This window comes from Coloeus monedula (genome assembly GCF_965178545.1).
Source record: "Coloeus monedula genome assembly, chromosome: 18".
NCBI lineage: Eukaryota > Metazoa > Chordata > Aves > Passeriformes > Corvidae > Coloeus > Coloeus monedula.
In genome coordinates, this window is record NC_138798.1 from 3,845,265 (window position 1) to 3,859,055 (window position 13,791).

The window sequence follows — 13,791 nt, forward strand, 5'->3', positions numbered from 1 at the left end:
TCACAGCAGAATTTCCTGTTTGTAGTCAACAGTTCATACTCAGCACTTTAACGTTGGGAAGGAGTAACGTTTATTTCCTTTACTTCTGTATTTCTCCATGCTCAGGCCTGCTGTCAGGAGCACTCTGAGATGTCACTCACAACAACATAACCTTGCCATCATTGTGATAAGCTTTTATAAAACTGCAGGGGGTGTGGTTCATGTAAAATACTTTGCAGACAAATTTTAAATGTAATTTTATAAACTTATGTATCAATTTTGGCCTTACAGTAAAAATAAATAAAATTATGTGTCAATTTTGGCCTTACAATATAAATTAAAAAATAAACTTATTCATCAGTTTTTGCCCCTTACAGTATTCTATAAACATCTTAATTATGAGTTTGTCAATCAACTGATGTTCCAGTCAATAAAATTCCTTTAACAACTTGTGCCAAGGTTTTCTTTTCAACCTACCTCTGACTGCATGAAGTGCAATTAGCCAGAGGTTCCTGAGACACCAGCCTGAAATGTCTTTTTGTCCAGGGCAAAGCAGGTTTATTTTGAATAGAAATAAGTTATTTAATCAGTTCATGACACAGAAATAAGGGTTCCAGCTGATGGAAGAGTCATAATCCAAAGGCCAAGGAAACTGCCCCCTCATTCTAAACGTTCTGCTGTGGGAGACAAAGCTAAAACTCTGTTTTGTTGGAAAGTTACAGCAGTTGTGAGAAAGGGGAGCTGTTAAATACATTCAGTTCCCTGCAGCTGTGGGAACAGAGGAGCCACAAGGTGCAGTTGTCTTGAGCAAGCCATATTTATCTTCAGCAGCTTTGAGAACATCACATGGAATTACATCATTGAGAGCCTCTGTGCATGGAGCAAAGTGCACACACATGGAGTGTCAGATGTGAGCCACAAAGAAAGGAAAGCCTCTCCTCACTGGTTACAGATTTAACGAGATCATCAGCCATGAAAGCACAGGGAGATTTGGAACTGCTTTGATCAGAGAAAGACTCAAACTGTTTACAGTGAAATTATGAGGTAATTGTAATACTTTCAAGCCATTTTACTCCTTTAACTTAGTTGAGAATGGTAAATTGAGAAAATTAAATATAAACTGGATTCTGGAGCAAACCCAGCCTGGTCCCAGAGGCCTCAATGTCTTTGTTCAAGCCCTGTACAAGCATCCCTTAGAAGCTGAACGTCAAACCACCACAACTGCTGCATTCTTCCCCAACAACACCTCACAAAGCTCAGCTTTTCTATGAAGTGGAGTTTATTACAACATTAAGGAACAGTATTTAGACAGTTATCTTAATGGAATATTTTACAAATCAATTCATACAGAGAAAAGCAAACACGAGGTTGTTTAAATTCATGACCAAGAAGTTACATTGTTAAGCTGTTAGCGACAGTGCAGGGCTGTAAACGAGCAATCAAGTTTTGGAACTTGCAGTTCAGGAGGAGATGGTAAAAATACCAGACAAGCAAAAACATTTTTAGGATTTCTTGTACTCAATTCTTTCTACCTTCACATCATCTCCAATTAGTTGATAGACATATGTAACTACTGTAGAAGCCTGGATGTCCATCAGCACAAATGAAGGGATGATGTTGCTGGAAAGAGAGGAAAAAATTCATACTGATTGTGTGTCTATAATCCCCTTAGCAGTGTTTTACCACTATTTAACAGAAATCACTTTAAGAAAAATGGGTATTAATTCTGTAAGTAGAGCACATGAGATCTGAGGCTGTATTTCATCTTTCAGTCAAGGAGATTGAGCAAGTACAGCTGTGTAAGTTACACAACTGTAATTATCCTCTCCCTGACATTTAAATCATAAATATCAACCCTCAGGAGTTTGTAATTCAGTTTTGTTACCAAAAAGAAAAAATCCCCCTAATATTCACTTACTTCTCTAAGGCATGGTAGGCTCCTGTAGCTGATCCTGGGTTGATATAGAACTTGTTTTCATGTTCAAACGCCTCAAATTTGTGTGTATGTCCTGAAATGAGGATGTCCACATCAAACTGTCTCTGGAGTAGTGCCAGGCTGGCCATGTCACCCCAGGGGATCACCTGATGGCCGTGAATCAGCCCAATTTTGAACTGTCCAACAGTCACAACTTTCTGTTCAGGATAATTCAGGTTCTACAAATAAAGAAAAATAAAGCAAACCCAGGTTAGACAGATTCCTCTTTAAACCCAACCCTATGCAACACCAAGAAGGGGAAAGCTCAGGAACTCAATTCATGACTTTTAATTGAATGAACCCAAATGTCACCTTTATGTAAAAGATACCCCAAAAAAATGGACACTACCTCATCAAAGTCCCCTCTGACAACATGAACATCCCCAGCCAGGGTCTTGAGGTAGTCATAGGTGTCCTTGGTGCAGAGGTTCCCTGTGCACAGGATGTGTTGGATCTTCCCAGGCACCAGCAGCTTTTTGAACTTGGCTGGGAGGCTGTTGCAGCGATGGGGGATGTGGAGGTCTCCCAGCACCAACACCAACTTCAGGGGCAGGGCAGGGGAGAGAGAGGGTTACAGACACGGGTTAGGGCACAGTCAGCACTGCAATGTCTTCTGCAGAGTCACAACTTTGCATTTGGATCTAAAAGCTGCTGAAGTAAGGATGGAATGGTGATGGAATACTGCTCTATTCTGAGGGAAACAAGGGTCTTTGCCAGACCGTGATCAGAGGGAGCTTTACAAACACAAGTTACAGAATTATTTGTGTTTTGTTGCTGAAAGCCAACAGTGCAAGATAACAAATTCCTATTGTATTACCTTAAGTATTTTACACAAAATTGGGAACCACCATAAACTGTCTCACTTTCTTTTTTCTCTAGGACATGTTTCAAGCGCAGACCTGGCTAAACTGCAGCCACTTCTCTTAAAAAACTCTTCATCCAAGTTTCTCTCCCCTTATCAAAAAAAAAATACCAAGATATTTTTAAAAAGCAGCAAATTTGCAACATGTGTTAATAGCTGACCAGAAAAGGAAGCGTGCTCACAGTCCTCACTGTAGAAACCACTGAAAAACTGAATAAAGCTAAAAAGTAACAACAAAATACAAACAGGACACTGCAGAGAAGCCAATCCAGGTCCCTGCACAGAGTGTTCCCGTTACCACTTCTATACATTTATAGTTTCAATGCAACAGATATCAGAATAAAAATGTAATGGGGGCTTCAAAATTAAGGACTGAGATGATGCAAGGCTGTGGCTTAACAGCACAGGCTTTAAATCTGCAAATAAAGCAATAATGCGAGCAACACAGGATAAATTAATTGTGCAAAAAGGACATGAGAAGCTTTACAAAGCAGGGAGGGGATGTTATGGCACTGCACTGGGAAAACCCTGGATCTGGAGGCACTCAGCCCTGGTAACTCAAAGAATGGCTCCATATTAAAGGGATTTTATCTTCCACTTCATGTTAGTGAGGCAGTTCCTAAGATGATACCCTCAAATGTGTTTGTAGAGGACACAGCCCAGACTTATTTCTATAAACAAATATAACTAGGCTAGGAAATTGTATTTTTAAAGATTTTTTTCATGTATTTTTAGGCCATGCAGTTACCTTCAGGCTAAGAGCCCTCAAAGAGGCAGGGGGAACTTGGGTGGTATTTTTGATTGGTTTGGGGTTTTTTTTTTTATTAAGAACATCTCAGTGCCACCATCAAAGCCATCAGGAGACAGATGGTTGGAAGTACCAGTAAAGCAATAAAAAAGCTTTTTAATCAATGAGTAACCAATCTAAAACTAAACCAGGAGAGGAAAGAAAAAAAAAAAGAAAGACTTTTTTTATGGTCTTTGAAGAGTAACAAGTGAGTAACAGTGATTTTGATTAAGTGGCAATAGATTGTCTTACTACTGCCTAAGGGACTTAAATGTGCAATGCCAGTTATGTATTCGATGTTTAATAAAATTATCCTACCACTTACACAACCCACCATGCCAGCAGTGTGTGCACTCAACACAGACATTCCCTGTGCTGACAAACTCTCAGCCCCACATTTCCCCAAAAATCACATTTCACTTCCCATTCATTACAGAAAAGCTTGGCAAACCAAACACAATGAACAGCACTGCAGTGTGTTTAATCGTCACAGGTATCTGCAGCATAAAGCAGTGGCAGAGAACGATAAAAGACTTGGATTTTGCCAGGAATTTGGGTGTGACCTGGAGCGTGGATTGACCAGCAGCCCCTAAATTCATCTGAGCCACCTGCCACTGACACGGAGTAACACGAACGAGCCCTTACCACGGGTGTTAGCGAGAGCCAAGGAGTAACTTACTCTGTGCCCAGCCTGATTGGAATGAAGGAGTTGATTGCAGGGGATGAGAAACAGGGCGGAACATGATCAATGTTAAACGAGAGGAAGCAACAGAAGAGAAAACACAGCCAAATGAACGGGCAAATAATAATTAATGAATTGTCGATGTTATGAAAGAAGCGTTAAAGAAAATTAAAAAAAAAAAAAATTAATGCGATTACGATAAAATTAATACAAATTATAAACGGGGCTCCTGCAGTGACGGCCCGGCCCTCATCCCCTGGGGGCCTCGCCTCAGCTGGGGACCGCCCTCCCGCCCGCTCTCCCCCGCCCGGGTCGGGCTCGGCTTCCGTGGCCGTGCCGGGGGTCCCGGGGTGTGCGGGGTGTCCCGGGTGGGGTCCCGGCGGTCCCGGGGTCCCCCCGCTCTCACCATCGCGCCCGCTCCGCTCCGGCCCTCCCGGAACCCGCCCGGCACCGCCCCCGCTACGGCGGCTGGGAAGGGAGAACACAGCGCCGAACGCGTTCGTGCCGCTGACTGGGTTTTTACACACGTGAAACCAGAGCTGTCCGCAAAAGGAGCCGATAATGACACGAGAGAGGGAGAGAAAGACTGATTTATTTATTTCGGAGTTGCGCAAGCCTGGCTGTTCCGTGGTGTCCCACAAACCAAGCACCCCAACTAGCAAAACTTTTTACTATTTATGCATTTTGGGAAACAAATGAATTTGTGTTCATTGGCTACAAGTTACACACTTCTTTTATTAATTAGTATTTTATTGGTTAATGATTCTCTTGCCTCCCATGCCAATTAGTGCCATGCTCAGCCCTTCTCTGCTTTCGGGTCGGGGGCGTTTCCTGGCTCTGTTTCTGAGCTGGTGCTGCCGAGGGCAGCGCAGAGGCAGCTCCGATCTCTGCTCTGGGAGCAGGGACAGGACCCAGGGAACGGCTGGAGCTGTGTCAGGGAGGGTCAGGTTGGGTATCTGGAGAGATTCTCCCCCAGAGGGGGCACTGCCCAGGCTCCCCAGGGAATGGGCACGGCCCTGAGGCTGCCAGAGCTCCAGGAGCGTTGAGACAGCGCTGCCAGGGATGCCCAGGGTGGGGTTGTTGGGGTGTCTGTGCAGGGCCAGAGTTTGGATCGATGATCCCTGCGTGTCCCTCCCAACTCGGGACATTCCACAATTCCGTAACTCCACAATTTCGTAATTCTGCAATTCCCGGACCCCACGGTTCCACATCCGGGGCTCCTCGCGGCGCAGGCCCCACCCCCGGGGCGTTTCCCGCCCTCCGCGGCCGTGAGGGAGGTGGGGGGGGGGGCGGCCATGAAGTGCGTGATAGGGGGGGCGCAGCTGCGAGGTACCGGGAGCCCGGGGAGCCCAGGGAGCCCAGGGAGCCCGGGGAGCCCGGGAACCCGGCACATGCGGGGATTGCTGCGGGTCCCGGCACATGCGGGGATTGCTGTGGGTCCCGGCAGCGGGACGGGCCGGCGCTACTCCCGGCGCCTGGCGCTGCCCTCAGGCGCGGCCCCGAGCGGAACACGATCCCTGGGAGCAGAGCTGGGGATCCGCCTCTCCCTCATCCCAGCGGGATCGGGCGGTTGTGTGGGATGCGGAGCAGAGCGCTGGGTTTGGGGACTCCCAGGTGGAGGTGCCGTGGCCTGGCTGCGTGTCTCCCTGTGCACCTCCAGAGGCACAGCTCGAATCCTGGGTGCAGCATGCTGTGGAAAAAGCTGCTCTGCCACTGCCGGAGGCGAATCCCAAGGCTCTCTGCTGGGTTCCGCTGTGTTTCTTAGGGTTCCATCTCTCCAGATGTCCCGTTTCTTGTCAGACTTTCCATCTGCTAAATGTCATTTTTAATGGTGGAGTTTTGCCTGATGGAATTAATTTGTGGTGACACCAGGTGCTGCAAAGGGACGTGCAATATTTGAGGTGCCTCATCAGAGTCAGCTTTCCAAAACATCATGGGTTTGGAAAATTAAAATTTCAGTTAAAAAGAAAAAAAAAAACATTTTCCACCATCAATTTACAAACTTCCTATACATTTGAAGGAAATGTTTCTTCTTGAATTATTCTGGAGAAAGTGAAGTGTCACCTTTTTATTTTAATTTAGAATGCATACTGCAGTGTTTTCTTTCCCTGACAGTGTTTGGGAGAGCAATACATGCCATAGCACGGATTAGTGATGAATTTTGGTTTGACCCTGTAGAAAAAGGTGTAAGTGAACTTGATTTATTCTAATTTTAAAATCTTTCTTGGAAGCCCAGTATTTTTACTGTTGGATACTGTGTTTTCCTACAGGTGCCTTTCAGTCCATCACATTCTCAGCTCTCTCCACTTTCAGTATGGACAAATGCCATATTTTCTGTGATTGTAATTATGCAGATTCCATCATGGAAGATTTTGTTCCTGCTCTGCCCTAAGATCCTTTGATTTTTTGTTGTCCAGGACATCTGGATTAATGCCACGAGGTTCAGTTCTGTTGTCACTTGTCAAAACGTTTGAGTTTTGTACCACACAGGAGCTGCCTCTAAAAACAACATGTTTTGTACTGTTGTGACTCAACAGGAAGAACACATCCATTAATGCCTCTGATTAATCAAACACCATTTCCAGCAAAATTAGTGTTTTCTCCAGAGGTTTCTTAGTTAAAAGTGATCAGCTCTCCTTGACTCACTGGGAGGATGGAAAACCACAAGTGGAGATTATTTGTTTTAATACCTGAAGAATTTCTGAGGTGTGAGTGGTGTCTTTGCTCATTTGTATGGATCATGTCCCTCAAATGCCCCTACCACAAGCTGAGCTCTGGGTGTTTGGGTAACTCAATTATTTTTATAAATAATTTTAAAATCAATTTTAAAAGTAAGTATTTTTAAATTTTTTAATCCTTTGGAGATGTACATTTCCAGGTTTGCTGGTAGCACTGAAGCCCAGAGGAGACTTTTTTTAAAAAGTTCAATATGAGATAGTTTTGAGTTAATAAATTATTTTACTTCTATTCCATCAGTGCTTAGATCCAATGATGTTGGAGGTCTTTTCCAACCCTAATGACTGTGATTCCATTTCCAGCTTGCCTTAAGATCAGTGAATTCCTCGAGGTCAGCATATGCATGTGTGTTCTTCTCATCCATGTTTTTCCAACATTACTGCTGGACAGCTGTGTCCCAACCGTGTCAGAAGGAAAAGCAGTTATCCCTCCCCTGTAAATTGATAATTAAGGTACATTTTAATGAGTCGTTGCACACAACAGCAAATTAACCCAATTTCCAGCTGAAATTATAATGGGTGAGGATCAGCCTGGGCTCTCCCAGAGTCCCCAGAGCAGTTTGGGGAAGCTTTAAGTGCAGGAGCTTGAGATAAACCAGGGTACAAACCCAGGGAAATGATATTTATTGCAAAGCTGTTCAGGGAGTAACCTCTGCACTGATTTATCTTTTTTTACAGTCAGTTCTCCCTGTGTTTAGATGTGTAAATGTGCTGGAAAGGAATGTAGAGAAATGCAGCATCTTCACCAACCCCAATGACCACCACATCACCTTTCAGCTCCTCTGCAGGCACGGTAAGGTCACTGGGGAAGTGACCTCACAGAGAAACAGTTAAAACCCACAACATTTCATGCCATTATCAATGCAGGAGCTGGTCTCATCCTCAGCCCAGCAGGCCTGGGAATGTTCATCAGCATCAGTCTTTGGAAAATTCCTAAATAAACATCATCTCCCCCCACAGAGCTGTGCTGGGTTGGAGGCAGTGGTTTGTATTATCAATAGTCCAGCCCGTGTTACCAATAATGGGATAATCACTGAATTGGCTCTCCAGACAACTGAGCTCCCTTAGCACATCCTTACCCAGAAATGCAGAGATCTGTAGGGTTTGGCTTCTGCATTCCACCCCCTTTTATATTATTTTACCAGTTAATTACTGAGGCCATTTCCCACCCTGTATTTGTTGCACTTGTTGCTGTTCATGTATTTCTTGTGAATCCTTAAAAAACTCGGATGCTGTCCAGGCACAGCTAATAGGATGGAGGGAGTCGAAGATGGCAGGTGGATTCCATTTTCTGTTTGTGGTGAGTTATTTCCATGTAACTGGACTAAGTCCCCTGGTTACTTCCTCTATTCAACAATTAATACTTTAAAAAAAAAAAAAAAGTACATTTTTAAATTACAGCCCAGAACTGATTTTTGTTCATTTCCTTTATACTCAGGTGTTGTAAAAACCTATAACCTGACATTCCAAGAGTGTGATCCCTTGCAGGCCATTTTTGCAAAGCACATGTGTCCAAACATTCTTAAAGTCCACTCCAGGTAACAAACACAGAATTCTTTTTTGTTGAGTTTTACTTTCTAATGTAACAAATGCTAAATAGTCACAGATAGAATTATTTTAGTGTTGAATGACATTTTACAGGCTGCTGGCTGATGTGATGATTCACTTTCCAACCAGTCAAGAAGAAATAACCTTGTCAGTAACTCCAATGAAAGTTTGTTTCAAGAGTTACACTGAGGAAGACACTGGTAAGGAAATTTAAAATGTGAACCAATACTTGGGGTTTTAATGCTTTTTTTGAGGTGAACTCAAGGAATAATAACTGTCATTATATAAATGTGGGATGAATTTTATGGCTGAACGATATTTTTAACAGAACATTAGAGAGAGAGATTTTAAGTCATGCTGCCACCCTCTGGTTTTAATAAATTAAATAAATTGAAATAAATTGAAACATCTTCCTGGTGTCAGTAGCAGATCTCAGACTGAGCAGCCAATTGAAATAAATTACGCCACTTGGTGTAGGCTTGAAAGAGGTAATTACTGTGCTGCAAGAGCAGAAGCCTGGCAACTGCCAGGAAAAAGGGGATAATTTTATGTTTTAAAAAGAACTATTTAAATCTGAATACCACAATTACAGAATTGATATCATTAGAGAGTATATTTTAGTCTGAGGACAGCACAGAGTGTCAGCAGGCCCTGCACTGTTACTGCCATGGTCACATCTCCAGGACACGGAGAACAAGCTGTAGGTTCTTGGGGTGTGACTCAAACTAATTTTGAAGATATAATTGTGGTTCTGAAGTAGAGGTTCTTGTATATCATATAATAAAGAGATTCTTTTCGTACTTGTTATGACCAAAGCTGGGGATAATGACCTGGGAAGAGCCCGGAGCACAGGGGTGGGAACTGGGCTAAGAGGCAGGGGAGAGCAGGAAACTGGCTGGAGTGAAACAGGGCAGAAATTACTGAAAATACAAAGATTACATTTTGAATGACAAATGTGGTTACTTTGGAAACATTCACTTACCAGGACTATTGTCAGAAAGAAAGTGAAAAATGGTACAATTGTAAAGAGATACCAAACCCCAGGGAGGGAGGAGGAGGGGCAGTGAGAGGTACTGTGCTCGTGGTGAATCTCCCTGCCTGCAGCACCTTCCGTGTCCTTTGAACACCTCACCTGGCCGTGGCCTGGGGGATTCCACGCTCAGGTTTCACAGAAATCAAACCCTCTGCCCAGACCCGCTCTCCTTTGTGGCTCAGCCACAGCTGCACGTGTGTGACAAACACCGCCTGCCGCAGCTACAAGGAACTTCTTACCAGAGCCTGCTTGAACTCTCGGTGGGGCCCTGAAGGCTGAGATGAAACAAAGCTCCTGAGCAGAGAAAGGGAAGAGAGAGAATCGCCTGTAACACTCCCTCAGCAGCCTGGCTTTGCCGGGGAGCAGCTCGAGCTGCTGGGGAATTTCTCTGAGCTCTCTGGGACTATCACACTTCAGGAAAGCGCCCTCTCACTTTCTCTTCACACACCTATTAACAGCCACGGTAACAAACAACTGAATACCTAAAAATGAGCAGCCAATTTCCTGTTGCCACTGAAGGGTCAGGAAAAGATTGTAATTGTTAAAACAAAGAGCCTCAGTCCACCTCCATTGTGCTCTGGTGATTGGCAGCAATTTTGATTAATCTGTTAAAGGCAAGGCCGCATTTTGGGTTTCCCATCCATGCAACAATAGGCAGCTGGATTATTAGTGATGGATGCCTGTGTGAAGAAGCAGATCTGCAAAAACAGCAGCAGGTATTGGGTTAGATCACACAGCAGAACATGGAACAGGTTCTGCTAAAATCCATTTAAATCTACACAATGTACTCTAGATAGATTCAGGATTTTACTTAATTATAATATATATATGAGCTAAACATTCACTACTGTTAACCACTATAAAAACACAATTATTTGTTCAAACAATGCTGATGTAAAAACCTCAGGGTTATAATCACAGTTTCGTTGAGTTCAAACTTCTGTGAGTCCTTGACTTTGTTGTTATCTCAAACAGACTTTTCAAGGACAATGCTTACTGAGATACAGCTCAGTCCTGAGGAATTTGACTACTTTCAAGTTGGAGTAGATTCTGAAGTGACATTTTGCCTCAAAGAACTGAGGGTAAAGTAAGAATTTGTCTGGAAAAAACCCCATTTCCCATTAACTTGCCTGACTGGACCAGAACAACACAGGATCGTCCCTGGGGAGTGGCCCTGGGCTGTGTCCTACCTGACAGCAGCAGGGTTTCAGCACCTGCTTGAGGATTAGCTTTAAACCCCAGGATCCCCAAAACACAGTAGAGCCCCTCACAGCAGCCTTTGAAAGGCAAACAAAACATTTCTGAAACAAAAATGTGGTTTCTGTGCTGGGCAGACACAGCACAGCTGCCCCAGGGAAAGCATCGTGACCAGGGAAGTTCTCCATGCAGAACCTCCTCTGGCAAAGCTCTGGCAAGGGAGGACAGAAATCATTCTTAGAAGCAGCAGACTTTTCCCCTCTTTTTGCCAGTAAACAGCAGCTGGGATAAACTTACATTCAAATATTAATGTTCTGGGTTTAACAAGCACTTCACCCCCCCTTCTCTGCAGGGCCTGCTGGCGTTTTCCGAAGCCACCAGTGTTCCTGTGTCCATCCACTTCGACAGATGTGGGAAGTACGTGTGGGAACTGCCCTGACTGGACTGGACTCCCTGCAGTCACCCAGTGAATACTGAACTGCAGATTAGAGCAGATTTTCATTTCAAACCAAAAGCCATTTCTAACCTGTGATCCAGGAGTAGAGTTTGTAATTCCACATAAAGCACTGAACCCAGGCATGCGCACTGCCAAGGCAGCCGTGCTGACTGATGAGCTCCTGTGTATAAATTACCTGGACACCTGAGGCTCTCAGTCTCATGCATGCCATGATTTATTTAGCACTTTACAGAAACGTTTTCTGAATAAATAGAATTTTAACAATTACATATTTAAAGCTCTCCTTTGATACTGCACAGCATTTGGTCATTGGAGCAGTGAGATCTGCAACAGGAGCCCCTCTCTCATTCCTCTGCAGCAAATACAGATTTTCAGCTTTTCAGAGGCACTTTTTAACCCATATGTAGAATCACAGGATCTGTGTCACCTCCCACAGTATCTGTAATTCTCTGTGCTGTTTTGTCTCAATATTTGTGTTTAGACCCATTGCTTTCAGTATTGAGGACCTGCTGCTGGAGGCCAGCTTTATCCTGGCTACCTTGTGTGAGGCTGAGAAGGAGGGAGCTTCCCCAGAGCCTCCCTGCTGCCCACAGCCCTGGGACAGGTAACGGGGGCTGAGGGTGAAAAAGAGGTTTTAAGAGGGTGAAAAACTCAGGTTTTCACAGGAAAACTCTGAACTAGAGGGGTTCAGGAACATCTCAGCAGCACAACAGCAACAAAGGGGTGCAAGAGAGAACACTGTACAAGCTGCTGCTTTCCTGATCTCCATGGGGTCTGGCTGCAGCAGGAGGGAAGATGCTGAGAATCTCCTCTAAAGCTGTAATCTTTTCACAAACAGAAAAAAAAGGGTATTCCAATGAAACACAAAGCCAGTTCCTAACTGCCCTACTCTGTCCAATCCAGCTCAAAGACACCTATGGATAAATCTGAACAGACCTCCATGGATGGAGCCAGCAAGGCAGACATGGCCGCTTCCAAAAAGCCACAGCAGAAGGGAAACACTCCAAGCATGGATTCTGCAAAACCCCCAAGTGCTTTGGCAAACCAAGAGGCAGAAAGTATTCCCAGAGGCACGGAGAAGGATGTGCCAGGCAGAGCAGGAGCAGCCACGGCTGAGGCAGTGGGAGGAGAAGCCACAGAGGCTCCTTACGAGAAGGTGAGAGAACTCCCCGTGGTGTCAGCACTGGAACCCCACAGCCGCTGTTTGGCTGAGCACCCCCACGTGCACTGGAGGTTTCAGTGGGATCAGCTGTCACAGCAGCACCGCTGGAAAACCCCACCACTGCTGGCAACACTCCTGGGGGGCAGGTGGGTGTCACTGGGAAACGCTGCAGCTGAGAAAGATCTTGAAGTAGCAAAGGCTTCACAAATATTTAATGCCCCAATTCTGTATCACAGAATTCTTACCTGTACAAATACTGCATTTTCCAGTTTCATTCCTTATTCTTCGGAGCTGTTTCTTCCAAGGAGAAGGAGGCCATCGGTGACACCTTCCAGAGTTTGGTGACAGCCAGTGACACCGAGGAGGATTCTGGTGCCTTGCAGAGCTCCCAGGTTCTGTAGTTCCAGTGTTGGGGTCCAAGGAGAGAGAGTGAGGATTGCCCAGGAGGGAAGGGCAATGCAGGCCCAGCATTTGTCACTGGTGCTGTGACCCAGCAGCACAGAACGTTCTGGAACTGTCAGTGCTCTTGTAATGGCACAAATTTAGGTCACAGTTGACTCTGTTGAGGTTTGTGTGTTCTGCAGGAACTGCTGGGGTTCTGCTCTCAGAACACTCTCACTAAGAGAGTCTCAGCTGGAATTCAAACTCTGTTACCACATCAGGCAAATGAAGCTGCTGTTCTGGTTAAGGGTGCTGGAAAAATAACCCAACCATGCCCTCTGCCACAGCCAAACCCAGCCCAGCTCCAGAACTCAAGTTTTTACAGAGACTCTGCAGAACCAGCATTTAACTGAACAACCAAAGTTGTCACAGAATTGCATTTTAAAAAATAAAGGTTTGTGTTTCAGACTTGCATTACTCTTTTCCTTCCCTGTGTCTCCTCCACCACACATCAGGGGCAGTGCAGTATTTCCAAAGACACACTGGAATAAAACACTGAAATTCCCTGTCAGTTTCAGGGTTGTTACCTGTCTGCCAGACTGCTGCAGAAGGCATTGGGTGTCACTCAGGTGTGGATCTGAGAACAGGGCAGGGAGGGCACAGTGACAGCCCAGCTACCCCAGCCCTGGCTGTGCCTCTGTGCCACCAACCACATCCCCACACCAACAAACAGAGGGTTTGCAGGCAACTTGACTTTAAAAAGCACGTTTTAGTATAAATACTATATTTATTAAATATCTTTACAATTTATTTAAATGTATTTACAGAACTATTCCTGCATAAGTTATACCTCAGACATGAAATTCACATAATTGCCTCTTAGGTAAGCATAGATGATAGTCTCATTTTAACAGCAACAAAAAAGCATCCTCAGATACAGACTCAGATTTGCTTCATTGTTTCAGCTATCTTTGTCAGAAACTACTGCATACA

The 13,791-nt window shown here is 44.7% G+C and overlaps 2 protein-coding genes and 1 long non-coding RNA gene across 3 annotated transcripts; 1 reads left to right on the forward strand and 2 right to left on the reverse strand.

Annotated features, from left to right (window-relative positions):
* Window positions 1–395: 395 nt before the first annotated feature.
* On the reverse strand, window positions 396–4,740 carry VPS29 (VPS29 retromer complex component). Its single transcript, XM_082293382.1, has 4 exons — window positions 4,692–4,740; window positions 2,304–2,495; window positions 1,898–2,133; window positions 396–1,599 (listed from the first exon to the last, which is right to left on the reverse strand). The coding sequence occupies exons 1-4, from the start codon at window positions 4,692–4,694 to the stop codon at window positions 1,482–1,484; spliced, it is 549 nt and encodes a 182-aa protein (XP_082149508.1). The 5' UTR covers window positions 4,695–4,740; the 3' UTR covers window positions 396–1,481.
* Window positions 4,741–5,580: 840 nt separating this feature from the next.
* Window positions 5,581–12,841, forward strand: RAD9B (RAD9 checkpoint clamp component B; the record flags this gene model as incomplete). Its single annotated transcript, XM_082293311.1, has 11 exons — window positions 5,581–5,614; window positions 6,401–6,471; window positions 7,324–7,473; window positions 7,699–7,813; window positions 8,459–8,558; window positions 8,662–8,768; window positions 10,577–10,683; window positions 11,151–11,215; window positions 11,737–11,859; window positions 12,159–12,411; window positions 12,687–12,841. The coding sequence occupies 11 exons, from the start codon at window positions 5,581–5,583 to the stop codon at window positions 12,816–12,818; spliced, it is 1,257 nt and encodes a 418-aa protein (XP_082149437.1). The 3' UTR covers window positions 12,819–12,841.
* Window positions 7,124–12,826, reverse strand: LOC309579819. Its single transcript, XR_014226926.1, has 2 exons — window positions 12,663–12,826; window positions 7,124–7,454 (listed from the first exon to the last, which is right to left on the reverse strand). It is a non-coding gene; the product is annotated as an uncharacterized lncRNA (long non-coding RNA).
* Window positions 12,842–13,791: the final 950 nt, after the last annotated feature.